Source organism: Equus przewalskii, chromosome 10 (assembly GCF_037783145.1).
Source record: "Equus przewalskii isolate Varuska chromosome 10, EquPr2, whole genome shotgun sequence".
NCBI lineage: Eukaryota > Metazoa > Chordata > Mammalia > Perissodactyla > Equidae > Equus > Equus przewalskii.
The window spans coordinates 11,559,784-11,576,829 of NC_091840.1; the positions used below are offsets into that span (position 1 = coordinate 11,559,784).

At 33.3% G+C, this 17,046-nt stretch overlaps 1 protein-coding gene across 12 annotated transcripts in view; it reads left to right on the forward strand.

The window, feature by feature from the left end:
- The window catches only part of ABCA5 (ATP binding cassette subfamily A member 5), a 72,138-nt gene that overhangs the window by 16,850 nt on the left and 38,242 nt on the right, over positions 1 to 17,046 (forward strand). For all 12 annotated transcript variants that reach the window (XM_070560138.1, XM_070560144.1, XM_070560140.1 and 9 more), the window contains 10 exons: positions 1,368 to 1,597; positions 3,424 to 3,565; positions 4,553 to 4,741; positions 6,167 to 6,314; positions 8,282 to 8,450; positions 9,583 to 9,641; positions 13,007 to 13,117; positions 14,331 to 14,506; positions 15,258 to 15,377; positions 16,430 to 16,568. In XM_070560138.1, the coding sequence (XP_070416239.1) occupies positions 1,368 to 1,597; positions 3,424 to 3,565; positions 4,553 to 4,741; positions 6,167 to 6,314; positions 8,282 to 8,450; positions 9,583 to 9,641; positions 13,007 to 13,117; positions 14,331 to 14,506; positions 15,258 to 15,377; positions 16,430 to 16,568 (1,483 nt within the window). The remainder of the gene's footprint in view (positions 1 to 1,367; positions 1,598 to 3,423; positions 3,566 to 4,552; positions 4,742 to 6,166; positions 6,315 to 8,281; positions 8,451 to 9,582; positions 9,642 to 13,006; positions 13,118 to 14,330; positions 14,507 to 15,257; positions 15,378 to 16,429; positions 16,569 to 17,046) is intronic.

Here is a 17,046-nt window from a genome sequence, read left to right on the forward strand (position 1 = left end):
TTAAGAAAAGAACAAAAAAATCGTAGTTTCTGATTTAATATTTTTTGAAACCCACTTCTATTTGATGGCTTCTAAGCATATAATTCAGCATTCTGTATATCTGTATTATTATATCTGTTGATCATAAGTAATATTTATGAAAGGTCTATATTTGCAGAGTTTCTCATTGAATAAAAATAACTTAAAGTGAATATCTTTATCTTAATCATAGTAGATTTTATTTTTTATTTCACAAACATCACTTATTTGCCAAACATTGTTTCTAAATTATGTACTAATTAACCTATTTAATCTTTAACAACCCTATGAGATTGATGCTGTTATTCTCTCCATTTTATATATGAAAATGAAGCACAGGGAGATTAAATGACTTGCCAAAACTCAGTTAATTAGTGCAAAGCTAATTCAAACTATTGTTTTTTGTCTCCCAAGTCTGTTTTTTAATACTGTACTGCCCCTAGGATTGTCTATAAATGTTACAGTTACATTCTAAAGACACGTAAACCTGATCCAGTGTTTCACAGTTTAGTAGAAATGAACAGGAGACCTATGTCTGTTAGTTGTTGGACTGTTATATAGTAAAACGACTACAATAATAATGCTGTAAGTGACAGGGATGTTGGAAGAACCAAATGAGATGATATGTGTAGAATTGTCTTATAAACTCTTGCAACATGGTCTAAATGTGTTGTAGATATGTAATATTACACAAATTTAATAATGCAGAAGTTTAGGGTAAAAACAGTGAAATATGAGATCTGTCACATTGATTGTGTTTCAGTACTTATTTGTGTTTTGGCCAAAGCCCTTAGCCGTCTACAACCCAGACCACATTCAATGAATAGGCAGAGAATATCTCATTTTAGACATAGAGTTGAACATTAGATAGAAGCATCATATGACATAGTTTTATTATTGTCTATCTGTGTTGTGTATATAGATTTTAAAACCATAGGATATCCTATTTAAAAGAACAGTTTTTAAAGAGTCATTCTTTCATGATACTAATAATCATTCCTTAATTCCTGAACTTCATAAATGCATATTTTTGTTGGGACATACAGTTGTCTGCTTAAGATGGTAATTGTGCAGTTTTATTTTCTTTGACAAATTATTTTATCAAAATTTATATACTTCCCAATTTCAGACTTCAAACTTTATGGTATGCGTCCAGAATCAGTAAAAGCAATATCCTACTCTGTATCATGATTTTGGCTCAGTCACTTTATTTCAGGTGTGTAGCTTTTTGAGGATTGTATTTGTAGTACAAGTTTATTGACTAAACTTTTGGGTATATTTGTCACACTCTATTAGGGGCTAGTATCAGCAATAAATTAATTGAATATATTTGCATTTTCTAATTGTAGTTGAAGACCAATGTTTCCCTTTGGAAGGAGCTGGAGTCAACTAAAGCTGTTATTATGGGAGAAACTGCTGTTGTAGAAATAGATACCTTTCCCCGAGGAGTAATTTTAATATACTTAGTTATAGCATTTTCACCTTTTGGATACTTTTTGGCGATTCATATTGTAGCAGAAAAAGAGAAAAAGTTAAAAGAGTTTTTAAAGATCATGGGACTTCATGACACTGCCTTTTGGTATGTTGTTAAAAGTTTACTGTTTGGTATGATTGATAATTGTATTAAGTATACACATCTTCAGAATTGTAATTTTGTTATTATCTGACTTGATGAGGTGCTGATTCTGTTTTCTTACAGTGCTTGCCTTTGTCTTGGAATTTTGAGACGAGTCAACAAGCTTCAGCAATTGATTAGCTTGTTTTAACATAAAGGAAGTGGGATTTGGAAAGCTCATGTTGACATTACATGTTTAAATTTTATTTCACATTATTGAATCAATGAAGTGTGCTCCATGTCTTTCAGCGTAAACTTCAGTGTATAGAAGATATGAGATCTTGGAAAGTTAGAAATTAGTTGCCTGTGTTAGTTCTCCCCCAATATCATAGCATATATGTGTTATTAAAAATTTAGCTACAGTGACTGTATGTAGCATATGGACTTTTTTCCTGGAAAAAAAATTATTTGTGTGAATTAACATGAAAATATACAGATAATATAGGAAAAACAAATGAAAAAAATGTCACAAGTGAGCTTTAATATATCAGCATTTTTATACAATGATAATTTTATAGAGGCGTGCATTTTTTTTTTTTTTTTTTTTTTTTTTTTAAAGATTTTATTTTTTCCTTTTTCTCCCCAAAGCCCCCCAGTACATAGTTGTATATTTCTTGTTGTGGGTTCCTCTAGTTGTGGTATGTGGGATGCCGCCTCAGCGTGGTTCGATGAGCAGTGCCATGTCCGCGCCCAGGATTCGAACCAACGAAACACTGGGCCGCCTGCAGCGGAGCGCGCGAACTTAACCACTCGGCCACGGGGCCAGCCCCTAGAGGCGTGCATTTTTATAAATAATTCTAAGTGAATTGTTCTTACTTTTCCCACTGTATAGTAAGAAAATTTATTTTGATGTCGTTTTGGGGGAAAAGTTAATACTGTGCATGTGAGTTGCTATTATAGTCCATTTTACAAATCTTACTGCATTGAACACAATGCAAGAATTATAACATTTTACACAATGGGATCATTGTGTATAACATTTTCTTTGCTCCTTTTTTTCCTCCTGTCATTTTAGTAGTAGTTGGTTTTTATGATGCGTTGGATTGTTAAAGTACTTTGTGAGGAAACAGGAGCTGGAGGAATTTAGGCAAATCAAGCTCTCAGTGCTTCAGTTTTTGTCTCGGTAAAATGATGGATTCAATTTTGGTAATTTAGGTATCTTTTAGCCCTATTTCAGTGAATTTATGATAGCATACATTCAATCATCATCTACTAACTTGAAGAATAAAGATAAAATGAAACTAAACACTGTAGCAATTCCATTCAGCTCTGATTTGAGGAGAAATTTCAAGTAAAACAATGAATCCATTGTTGAGCTTCTTGTGTAAATGTAGTAGTTATGTTGATTAGTGAGGTAGCCTTTATTGTTTGAAGCACCAAAAGCCGTTAGAGGTATAATTGTAGCACATGCTATAAAGAAAATTGTTAGACATTAAACTCTTTTGTATTTTAAGAATATCCTAAGTGTTGCACATTATTGAACTTTTGAGAGTATTAAATTTAAACTAATCATGAATTGCTGTTAATTTGTAAAGTTTTTTTTGACTCTTGGAAAGGTAATCACCGTTTTATCTGTATATCAGACTATACTTTTATCTATAAATAACCAATACTGTATTTTTAATTATAAAAACTTTATTTTTCAATACATGAGAAACAGAGAAATGAATAGATTGACTTAATTTTAAGAATAAAATGCAAAAATAAAGCTGAAGTTTTGTTTAAAGTGATCTTTTTCACTGGTAAAGCTTATGCATTTAACCATTAATGTATTTGTATTCTCATTTTAGGCTTTCTTGGGTTCTTCTGTATACAAGTTTGATTTTTCTTATGTCCCTTCTTATGTCAGTCATTGCAACAGCTTCTTCATTGTTCCCTCAAAGTAGCTGCATTGTGATATTTCTACTTTTTTTCCTGTATGGGTTATCATCTGTAAGTATTTTAACTTGAAAGGGGCATAAAGAACTGTTAAAATATTTGATTAATATAACAAAGTCTTGTTCTTTGATTTATTTATACTTGATTTCCCATGAAAGAGCTTGTTATAAGGTTGCTGATAAATGAGTTATAAATAGCATCATTATACCTCCATATTTTTAGGAAAGGTACAAAATAGTCTCAAGTTTAAATTTAACTTGTTTTCATATGGAGTATTTCACATATAGTTCCTCTGAGTCTGTCATTTACTATCTTCTTATAATTCTGTGTAATTAACATTGTCCACTATTGGACTTTTTATTCCTTTGTTTTCATGGAGTCCTGTTTCAAGTTAATTTATGTCACAGGATGATGTTGCACAAGAAAAGTCTCTGTACATATAGCTCTTTGGCAGTGTTGATATTCATTTGGTATATTGGCTGAATGCTGGCTGTTAATAACCAGCCTTTGTTGTAAGTGCTTCCAGTTTCCGTTCTGATTGGCGTGTGTGCCCTTGCTCTCCCAGTTAAATATTTTGACTATTACCCCTGCTTTTTAACCTGATATGTAACAAATAACTCATACTTCTCTGTATGATTGCCTGGTTTTTGACTGGTTTTATTTCTTATCAACACAATTGTTTAAACAATTGTTTAAAAGATGGGTTCTGTAGGTAAAGGTTGTGGATGTATTGTTTTGTTCATATGTGTACACATCAAACTGCAGAAACACGTGGCTATTTATGGTTTTTTTAGTGTAGAGGTGATCATGTTTCCCTATTATGTAGATAAAATGTAGTTTTTAATATTTGTCAGCATAAATTTTTTATATATATCACCATTTGTATGAAAAGAAAGTATCTTACCATAGCATTTAGAAATGAAATGTTAATGAATGTATTTTCTAATGAAAATAACGTGTTCTTTCACAAGCAAAATTTAATTTTGTTTTCATACCATTGTATATGAACAATACATTAACTGTAGTATTTATATTTTATAGGTATTTTTTGCTTTAATGCTGACACCTCTTTTTAAAAAATCAAAGCATGTGGGAATAGTTGAATTTTTAGTCACTGTGGCTTTTGGATTTCTTGGCCTTTTGATAGTCCTCCTGGAAAGTTTTCCAAAATCATTAGTGTGGCTTTTAAGTCCCTTTTGTCAGTGTACTTTTTTGATTGGTATTGCACAGGTAGGTGATATATTTATCTTACTTTCACTAAATGTTTTCTTTTTCTTCCACTTCCATGCAGCATGTTATATTACTATGAATACTACCTTGGATATGCAAAAAAAAATTATTTAAAAATTTCAGCATGAGAAAGAAATTATGTTTGAATACTGGAGTACACTTTATATTTGTTTCATTTATATTTTCTCCACTGTTAAATTTTTCATTTATTTGATCTGTTTATAAGTTCTCCACCTTTCACTTTAGTATATCTCGGTAATCAATTTCACCACAATAACTCAGTTTGTTAGAAGTCACTGGTTTAAGCATCAGGTAATCTAGATTGCTCTATAGCCTGGCTATATTGCTACGTATTATGAATTTGTCTCAGAAGTGTGCCTGGGAGAAAATTGTGTGTGGAGCAGAACAAATTTTTTGTGACTTTAGTAGTGAACTAAGTAGACCTGGTGGATTTCATTGGCCTAGGAATCATGGTATTGTCATATTCACCTAAATAATATTTAGATTTATAAATCTTCAGGGGCAGTCAGGTTCTAAGGGAAAAATTCTTCTAAGATACTGCTTTATATAATAGAACATAAATTTGATTAACGTATAAAGAAAAAATATAATTACTTAATATGAGATTGTTCATGTTGGCTGGATAGAATATTCTGACTTGTGAGACTTAAGACAGGTGGTTTATGAACATTGAGTTAAACAAGTTTTAATTACTTGAGACTTAAGAGCTGTTGCTACACATTTTGAGAGTCCACTGAGTCCCCCTTCACTTAGGAAGGTAGAATTATAGATTCATAGTTTTTGTTGTGAGTGCAAAATGTCGTTTAATTCATCTTCATTTCACAGATGAAGAGACTGAAATCCAGGGTGGTGTAATTAAAGTTTATTCTCTCAGGTCCCAAGTCTGGGACCTAAATGAGGCTTCAGCCTCTAGTAGATATCTTTCTGCTCTATAACATTTACCTACCATGGATAATTTAGTAATTGTTTAATCAGAGTACCTTCTCACTTTTCAGGATTGAAAAGATGGCTGAATGTAATTTTATCCTCAAATAGTTAATTTGACTTCCATGTGGACTGTAATACTTTTGTTTGCATTTGTTAATATTAACATCATACTTTATTTCATTTGATAGTCATAGCATTAGAATTAAATGTCCCAGGAATGGATGTATACAGTTCTAGTTTTAGAAGCATAATATTAAAAACAATTGAAAAGGATTATTGTGATAAATTTATGTTTTGGTAAAGTTTTTATTTTTTTTTCTAATGAATTTGTATTACTAATTTGGTGGACTGTTTAATCTGTTAAAAGGCCCGATTTGGTTACTGTTACTTTGAATATAATGAGTAACTCTAAGTAGTGTTAGCTTTTGCTTATTTTTATCATTTTTATGTAATAAACTTGGTGTTTCTATTTTTCAGGTCATGCATTTAGAAGATTTTAATGAAGGTGCTTTATTTTCTAATTTGACTGAAGGCCCATACCCTCTAATTATTGCTCTTACCATGCTAGCACTTAATAGTATATTCTATGTCCTTTTGGCCGTCTATCTTGATCAAGTCATTCCAGGTATGCAGGTAGTTACTGCATTTTACTTTAAAGATTTTTGGCTTTTTGGCCCCGTAGGGTCAACTTAATTTAAATTTTTTTTCTTGCCAGGGTACCCTAAGTCATATTCATTGTTAAAACTTTTAATTTAATTTTAAATAGGTACGTTTATCCCTTAACTGCTAGCGAACGTAAGAAGATTGTGTAAATGAGAGCAGTTTGTTTTGAAAGCCTTAAGTCCCTAACTGAGCTTCTTAACTCGTTCTTCTCTACACCAATCTTTTTTGGCTAAAGTGTTTCGTTGTTTTACCCTCTGAGGTCCAAACTATGAAGTAATATTGTAACGCCTACTCTTCCCCTCATCTCCTGTCATGCATCTATAGAAAACTCCTGTAGATTCAAAATATTATTAAATATCCAACACCCCTTTAGTTTTCCCCTTGAGTTCCTCGTTACTTTTGTCTGTGTTCTAGACCTGCACTATGTTATATGGTAACTGCTAGACACATTTGGCCTTTAAAATATGTTTATTAGAATTAAATAAATTAACAGTTCATTTCCTCAGCACAAGCCACACCACATTCCAAGTGCTCAGTAGCCACATATGGCTGTTAGTTACCATATTGTACAGTACAGGTATAGAACATTTCCGTCACTGCAGAAAGTTGTATTGGGCAGCACTAGTCTAGACCATTGTAGCCCCTCTCATTTAGTTACTTACCTCTGGTCTGTCTAAGAACTTCACCATTGCCTTTAGTCAAGTTAATCACCTGCTCAAAAACCTTGCTGGGCATATCCTGGGAAGTTAAATAAAAACTTGTTATGTATTAATGTCCTCCACAATACTTTTACATATATATTTAATCTCTCCTTATCCCTCTCCACCTCCTTATTGTATTTAATATTCATCTGTACTGTCCTATTTAAATGAATCTTCAGTATATCAGTTAGATTTTTTTTTAGCTATTAGTAACAGGAAACCTTTCGAATTGGCTTAAATCAATTACTTTACTTAAAAGGAAGTCCAGAGATAGGATGGGCTCCGGGTTGGTTGACTTGCTCAACGTGTCATAAGGGACCCACTCTCTCCATGGTTGGCCACCTTTGTCTTGGAGTCTGGCAGCTGTGCTCTCCTCGTGGCTGCGGGATATTATGCTTCTTTGTTCATGTCCAGTGGAGGAGGCAGGGTGAACCTTTGCCCCGGCTACGCCCTTGCTTCTGTCTGATTGGTTACATGCATATGGCTGGAGCAATAACAGTCACCAGAGCATGCCAGGTACTAATTAGGTCAGTTAGAACCTTCTGGGTAGTTGGGATCAGATCCCTTAGAAATGTGGCCATCTAGAAGAGGAGTGGATATTTTAAAAAATGGGGATTGTGTGTTTTTTGGGGGAGAGAGGGGAAAATGGATACGTGCTGTGTGGCCACCCATCACTGCGCCATATCCAAATCCCCTATGTCTGTGCTATTGCTGTGTTACTCTCCTAATTCTAAAAAGTCTTCTCTATGAACTATATCCGCTTTTCTGAATACTACCTGTTTTCAAAGACTGTCTGAGGTGATGATCATTCAAGCCTTCAGGATATCCCCTGTCCAGATATGAACTTTTCCTCCTCTGAACTGTTATTAGCACCGTGCGTGACATGCCTCCTGTTCTGCATTGTTTTAACCTTTGGTATATATGTGTACTCAAAAGGTGTAAGTTCTTTTAGGGCAGAAAATGTGCTTTACTCACCTTTGTGTTCCTGCCTGCACTCAGCAACTCTAAGAAACTATTTATGGACTAGAGTTATTTGTAAAAACTTTTATTTTTCACAATATTGATTTTTTTAATTTTTTGGTTATTTTATTTTTCACAATATTGATTTACTACTTTATATCTGAACTTTAGAACTATGTTGTCATATATTTCTCATACTGCCTTTATGATGTAAAAACTAGTTTTCAGAAATAGTTTGTTAGGATAACTCAGTTTTTCTGTTTTTCAGGGGAATTTGGCTTACGGAGATCATCTTTGTATTTTCTGAAGCCATCATACTGGTCAAAGAACAAAAGAAATTATAAGGAGTTATCAGAGGGCAATGTTAATGGGAATATTAGTTTTAGTGAAATTGTTGAGCCTGTTTCTTCAGAATTTATAGGAAAAGAAGCCATAAGGTAGGATTCAATCTGGCAATGTAGGTATAAGAGCTGCTGATGGAATATGCCAGGTTTAAATCCTTTTAAGTAATGTATGTAAGCATGATATCTTAGGAGATTTGGTACACATTTCATGATTTTTAAAACACAGTATTCATAAGGGCTACTTCTCTTTTAAGTTCTTATTTTCTTTGGAACTACTTAGAATAGTTTCTGCCAAATTTGCAATTTTTGGTGTCAATGGAAAATTTTAAAAGTAATAAAAGTGTTTATACAATTAAGCTATTTTAAACTTTCTCCATTGTGTAAATTAAAACAATAAATATTAGCTTTATCATTTTATTCAGGCTATGTTGTCTAAGTTATACAACATATTAAATTGTCCTCAGTTAATTTCACAGACCCTTAGGTATTGTGACATAATTAAAATATCAGTTTAATTTGTTAGAACCAAAGAAATTCATTACTGTTCCTTGCTAGATCAGTCAAAACCAAATTAAAAAAATAATAATGAGGAGAAAGAGAAAAGAAATAGAAGAAAAGTGAAAGAAAAAGTGAAGTATAATTTGTGTTTTTTAAATTTAAGAAAAATGTATAAACGCTAGAGAGAGTCAGATATTTAGGATGTAATCAGTGGGCCAGTAGTCTGCCTTCTTAAGGGTAAAATTCAAACTGGTTAACAAAACCATTAATTTTTAAAAAAAATTATGTGAAACATTTAAAATGGAATGAGAGAATCATTCACATTTATTGACAGTTTGAAATGTGTGCTAATGTGAAATAGCATTTGGTTTTTAATCTCCCTTAACTGATATAGCAAGTATTTGATTCATTACAAACATAAAAGTATCAGAGATAAAAAGAAACCTATAAACTACTTGAGTCAAATGCTTCACTTTGTTTTTAGAAGTTGGCTTGTGAAAAATGAAGGAGTGACATTTAAAATGGAGAGGAATACTGTACTTTTCTCTTGTAGTTTCTTTAAAATACTTTTATAATTGTCGGTTCTCTCTAGTTTATTGCTTTAGTAGGAAGGTACTTTATTATTATTCCAGGAAAATATGACAGCTTTGATAAAAATACTACGGATGAAAACACGCATACTTATAAATTGCTTTAAATACTTAAAGTAGGAAATGGTGTTTTTCAGAATCAGTGGTATTCAGAAGACATACAGAAAGAAAGGTGAAAATGTGGAGGCTTTGAGAAGTAAGTAGCTTTCCTAGTATTCAGTCCATAGTATTAAAGTTCAAGTGGAAAAACAATTTGCATAGTTTGTGGGAAATTTCAATTTCTTTACAACAATTTTCTCTTTTTCCTTTAGAGATACTTTTCTTTTTTTTATGTGATTAATATTCATAATAAAACTAACAACATCAAAGTAGTGAAACAAATAATATCAAGATGAAAAAATTCAACTATTTAACAAGTCAGTGTCCTGTTTCGTTTTATTTTTTTTAAAGATTGGCACCTGAGCTAACAGCTGTTGCCAGTCTTCTTTTTATTTTCTTCTTCTTCTTCTCCCCAAAGGCCCCCAGTACATAGTTGTATATTCTAGTTGTAGGTTCTTCTGGTTATGCTATGTGGCCTGAAGAGCGGTGACATGTCCATGCCCAGGAGCTCAACTGGTGAAACCCTGGGCCACCAAAGCGGAGCCTGCTAACTTAACCACTCGGCCACAGGGCTGGCCCCCTTTTTCGTTTTATTATTGTGCATGTGTATACATGTAGTTACTTTTTTTCTCTTTTGGCCTACCACAAGGTTTCTCAACCTCAGCACTACTGAGATTTTGGGCCTGATAATTCTTTGTTTTGGGGAACTATCCTGAGAATTGTAGAATGTTTAACAGTGTGTCAGTCAGGGTTCTTTAGAACCAAGAGAATATATATACACACACATAGACACACACACATATATACATACACATACGTACAGAGAGCGAGGGAGCTGGAGGGGAGGGGGCACGAGGAAAGAGGGAGTTATGTACTTTCTTTTTTTTTCTTTGAGGAAGATTAGCTCTGAGCTAACATCCGCCACCATTCCTCCTCTTTTTGCTGAGGAAGATTGGCCCTGAGCTAACTAACATCTGTGCCCATCTTCCTCTACTTTATATGTGGGACACCTGCCACAGCATGGCCTGAACAAGTAGTGCTATGTCTGTGCCCGGGATCCGAACCGGTGAACTCTGGACCACCAAAATGGAGCACACAAACTTAACTACTATGCCACTGGGTCAGCCCCAAGATTATGTACTTTTAAGGAATTGGTTCACATGATTGTGAGGCCTGGCCAGTTGGAAATGTGCAGGGCAGGCTGGCAGCCTCTAAACTCAGGAGAGACTTGAAATTGCCATCTTGAGTTCAAAATTCCTAGGGTAGGCTGGCAGACTGGAAACTCAGACAGATTTCGGAGGAAATTTATGCTACAGTTTTGAGGCAGAATTCCTTCTTCACAGGGAAACCTCAGTTTTTGCTCTTTAGGCCTTCAGCTGATTGGATGAGGTTCACCAGTATTATTGAGAGTAATCTCCTTTACTAAAGTCAGCTGATTGTAAATGTTAATCATATCTACAAAATTCCTTCATAGCAACATTTAGTCTAGTGTTTGACCAAGCACCTGGGCATCATAGCTCTAGTGAAACTGACACATAAAATTAACCATCACAAGCAGCATCCCTGGTCTCTGCCTACTATCTGCCTGTTGCAGCCTCCCCTTCCCCAGTCGTGACAACCAAAAATGTCTTTAGACCTCGCCAAGTATTCCTTGGGAGGGGTAGCAAAATATCTCCCCACCCCTGCTTGAGAACCATCGGCCTAACATATATTGACTTTTTTGGATAATCTTCATTTTGTTTTCAAATTTATTGCCAAAAACTTTATAGTAATTTCATATTGTTAAGGTCTGTAGGATCTATAGTGATCTCCCCATTTTTATTCCTGAGATTTATTATTTGTACTTTTTTCTTTTTTTAGCAGGAGTTCATCAGTAAAAATAAATCTTTTTAAAGAACTAACTTTATCTTTGTTGACCCTCTCTATTGTATGTTTTCTGTTTCCTAAATGTTTGTTCTTTATTGTTATTGTTATTTGCTCATGTTGTTTCTACTTCTACATTTAAATGTTTTTTCCCTTAAATTCTTGAGATACATGCATAGATCACTTTATAAAGATGCATTTTAAATAGATAAATTTTCATCTAAGCATGGCTTTAGCTGCATTGTACAAATCTTGACATGTGGTTTTCATTATTCAGTTTTAAATATTTCTAATTTCCATTATGTTTTTTTCTTTGACTCATGTATCATTTATATGTTTTGATTTTTAAGTATATGGTGATTACATTTATTCTGCTTTGGTTTTATAGTGCTTCTTGAATCTGTACCTTGGGGCTTTCTTCTGTTTTAGAAATTCTCAGCCATTTCTTTTCTAATCTTGCTTCTGTCCTACTTTCTCTTTTCTCCTCCTCTCGGTTTATTTTTACATGTTAGAACTTTTCATTTTATCCCATTTTTCTTTTGTTCTCTTTTCTGAATTTTTTATTCCTTTGTTTCTCTCCACATAAGTCTAGATATTTTTCTTCTGACTGTTCTTGTCATTCTCCAGTTTTCTCTTTCACTGGACCTAATCTGCTGTTAAACTATCTATTGAAATCTTTTCACTTATCTTTCCCGGTTTTTGTCTTTCCACTTGGTTCTTTTTTTGTATAGTTTTTAGTTCTTTGCTAACATTCTCTTGTGAACATGATAGCATAGTTATTTTAAAATCTGGTCATATGCTGTCAATATCTACATCTCCTTTGGATCGAAATATTTCTATTGCCTGTTTTTTCTGTTGGTTTTTGGTCTTATCTTGCTTTCTCCTGCCCAGTTGTTTTTGACTGGGTACTACATATTGCATATGAATAATTGTAGAGATTATTTGCTGTTCTGAGTGATTGATCTTACTCTAGAGAGGATTTATTTTTGCTTCTGACCTGCAGCTCTAGGAATATTAACAACCCCAGATCACCTTCATCAAATCAGGGACTATGATTATTTGAAGCTGGTTTTTCAGAATGCTGTCTCTTGTCTTCCTTTAATCATTGATGGATGCGTCCAGTGATGCTTCTTTATCCCATTTTCCTTTTATTTAAGTTGAACCTTTCAAGCATTTACTTAACCATTCCCATGCAATTGGTTAATTTCTAGTTTTTTGCTAATATGTTTAACATGCCTAGAAATACCCTTGGGAACAAATTTTTATTTGTCTCTTTATCTGTTTTAATTCCCTTAGAAATTCTCAAAAGTGGGTATGCAGAACCCCCCACCCAATATTTTGTGCGCCCTCTGAATCTGTTAATGTAACAAGAAAATAAAAGTTTATTTTTTATTAATTTTCTTATTGTTTATACCATTGACTTAAAGAATTACTGTATGCTATAATATTAAATATTATGCTATTAAATATGCTGGTAACTTTAAATTTGTCTTTAAATTTATTGACTTATTTCAAGATATTCAAGTATTAGGAATTATCTTGCATAGTTCACCAGAAATAAAAATCACATTTGAGTCTTCTCCTTCTTTCCTGAACTAGATTTGTCATTTGACATATATGAGGGTCAGATTACTGCATTACTTGGCCACAGTGGAACAGGAAAGAGTACATTGATGAATATTCTTTGTGGATTATGCCCGCCTTCTGATGGTGAGAGTTTTCTGACTTAAAAAAAGAAAAATCTCTTACTTCATTTTATTAGCCTTATTTAACTAAGGTATCACTATATAATTATTTATCCCTCAAATAAATACTTACTGATTTTTGTCAATGATTTGGGACCAACTTTTGTATCTATCAAGGTGTTTCTTTCTTTTTTTGATTACACACATTTGTATGTTTTTCAGTATAAAATAAAAATGATTCAATCATGTTTAATAAAGTAAAAAAGATCTAATTTTGTACATATTTTATCAGATATTTTGTATGTGTGTATGTTGTTTATTTTTCATTTTCAAGGAAGGATAAATCAGTAATTAATTGGAAATTAAATGAGACCTATAGATATTTCAGGTTAAGAAAATAGATACAGATTTCTAATGCAGCAGGAGTTCAAAAGGAAAGAATGATAAATGTCAATACCATCTCCTAAAATAGAATTTTAAGAGCAATGCCTCAAACATAATTGTTATATGTGATTGCCCTTTAGGGGAAAATTCGATATGGCAGCTCCACATTTCCACAATAACCAAACACAGGTAGAGTGGCAGTGCAGTAAATATTTTACTTTAAAAAAGGGCTGAATTTCCATGTATTGAATCTGTATCTTTTTAAATGTAGTTTAACTTTTAAAATTAGTTTGATTTTTTTGCTTATTCCTAATTGTGTTACTCTTTGATGATAGTAATACTAACTTACATTTGTATAAGAATTTATGATTTTTGTTGCAATTACCAATACATTATCATACTGATTTGACAGTTCTTAAGTGGGATATTTTAGCATTCAGTTGATATAAGAAAAAAGCTGGAATTCAGATTGTCATTTTTCTCAAGACCACACAACTAATACTTAGGGGGAAATTTTTAGTTCTTTGTTCTCTTTGCTATTGCATAATGTCTGGAAATGAAGAAAAGTTACTACTGGAATATAAGTATAAGTAATGTGCCAGTTAAGCTTCTTTGCTCTTTCCACTATGTGATATGCCCTGAAAATGAAGGAAAATGAGATTGGAATATAAATGGAAGCAAATCACCAATAGTATGTGGTAAATGAGGGTTATTGTCTCTTCCAAATTTATATTAACTCTTACCCTATATGTCTGTTACATACAAGTAACTAAAAAATTAGTATATATAAAGCATATATACTTTTTAATATTTAATATATTTATTATAAATGTAAATATATGTTTTGCTTTTAGGGTTTGCATCCATATATGGGCACAGAGTCTCAGAAATAGATGAAATGTTTGAAGCGAGAAAAATGATTGGCATTTGTCCACAGTTAGATATACACTTTGATGTTTTGACAGTAGAAGAAAATTTGTCCATTTTGGCTTCAATCAAAGGAATACCAGCCAATAATGTAATACAAGAAGTATGTTATTCATATAGAAATCTTTACTTTTGTTTCCTGTAAATTAAGAACCTTTTGTAATAACTTTTGTAATAAAACTGTCCTTGAAAATCTAAATATAAAACCAGTTCAGAACCAGTAAACAGAAAGTCATTACAAAGAATTATATAGAATTTGGAGTAAAAGTTTTAGCACCTATAAAATAGTTGTTTCATCTGGAGGATGCTAGTCTCTCAATGTTGATGTTTCTTTCTTTTCTTCCTTCCTGTACTTTCACATCTGCCCTCTCCGCCAGCCACACACGCACACAGAGCCTTTACCCTGATCCCTTCTCCACTACCAGGAATCACAAAAGTCAAACAGACCTTTCCATCATGAATCTTTTCATCTGTTGTTTCAAAATTATTTACGAATGTGTGTCAAGATTAAACTCTATAGTAAAAGAAAATTTTTAAAGTTGGTTTTAAAAATGGAACACTTAAAAACTAATATTGAGGGGGCCAGTCCTGTGGCCAAGTGGTTAAAGTTCTGCATGTTCCACTTCGGTGACCCAGGTTCCTGGGTTTGGATCCTGCGTGTGGACCTACTCCACTCATCAGCCATGCTGTGGAGGCATCCCACATACAAGGTAGAGGAAGATTGGCACAGATGTTAGCTCGGGGTGAATCTTCTTCACCAAAAAAAACCCCTCCAAAAACCGAAAAACTAATATTGATAATTATGTAATTGGTGTGATTTAAAAAATAACATTGTTCACACTTTACTTTTACAGGTGCAGAAGGTTTTACTGGATTTAGACATGCAGGCTATCAAAGATAATCAAGCTAAAAAGTTAAGTGGTGGTCAAAAAAGGAAACTGTCTTTAGGAATTGCTGTTCTTGGGAATCCAAAGGTAAACAAACATTAGTGTCACTGATGAGATAATTTTAAATTATGTTGAATAAAAAAGTAGGTTGTAGAATCTATATACACACACACACACAAATTATGTAAAGTTTAAACATACATAAAATATGATATGTTATTATGGATGTAATTGTAATAATGTTTTAAAACGGAGGTCAGAAAGATATATAACATCTTTATGATAGTGGTCACCTCTAGGAGGGGGAGTGGAAAGGACGTACTTTAGTTAGATCTGCAATGTTTTATTTCTTTAAAAAAATATCTGAAGAAAATGGCCAAAAAGTAACATTTGTTAAATTTCACGGTGGCTCTAAAAGTATTGTTCTATTATTCTCTGTAGTTTTCTATATATTTGTAATAGTTCATGATAAAAATTTAAAAGTAAAATCAAAGGAATAGTTGTTTTTCACTGTCCTGCTGATTTAATTTTGTATGTGTCTGTTTTGTGCTGTTCTCTGTCTGTAGAACCAGAGAACCGGCTGGTACAGTGCACAGAGCTAGAAAGCTGCCAGTGCATGCCTGCAGCCAGGAGCCCCAGTGGTCCCCACCATCCTGCCACCTTTTCCCTTGCTGCTGCAGCTTGGGGATGACTTTGTATTCTGGCTTTATGTTAATCTGTCTTCCTCTCAAACCCCACCACCATATTCTTGAAATTAAAAATAGTTTTAAAACAAATTGCTTCCCTTTAGCCAATATAGGGCATACTTCTCTAATAAACAATTGTTATATCTACAAAATTTCATTGTTCAGATAAAAGCAATATATTTAATTTTTGTTTGTTTGTTTTTGATTGTTATTACACTTACGTCTTATACATCACAGACATTAATCTTTTAAAATTAAACCAAGGAAAGAATTCGTTTGCCAAACTGATAATTTTAAAAATTTGTGCTCACATATGAATGAAAAACTCAGGTCTAATATAGTTCTGATAGGCAATAATAACTTAGAATGTGGCAGCTTTAAAATGTCCACAAAAATTTTATTTATTTTAGTTTTCCTGAGGATTCCTTGCCTTCCCCATCCCTTTTCACACAGATACTATTGCTAGATGAACCAACAGCTGGAATGGACCCCTGTTCTCGTCATATTGTTTGGAATCTTCTAAAATACAGAAAATCTAATCGTGTGACAGTGTTTAGTACTCATTTCATGGATGAAGCTGACATTCTTGCTGGTGAGATACTTACTTTATTTTTGAAGGATAAGGTCATGGGGCCAAACAGGAGATTGGACATAGAGATGCTGAATCCTGAGGAGTAAATAAAGAAGGTGTGTGTTCTTCACAAAAAAGTGTTAAAATTTTTAAAAATTACGTATATTTGTATTGGGGAGTCCCTCAGCCCACCCCAGGTTCAGTTATTTGCTAGGAGAACTCATAGGACTCGCATAGTCATACACACAGGTATGAGTTATTACAGTGAGACTGAAGGGATATGAAGCAAAGCCAGCAAAGGGAAAAGGCACGTGGAACAGAGTCCGGAGGAAACCAGACGCAAACTTCCAAGAATCCTCTCCCACGGGAGTCACACAGGATGTGCAGAATTCCTCTAGCAATGAGTTGTTAAATTCACACATTAAAACACGTGTGAAATGTTGTCGACTAGGGAAGCTCATTAGAGGCTCTCCCCAGGATTTTTGTTAGGTGCTGCTCG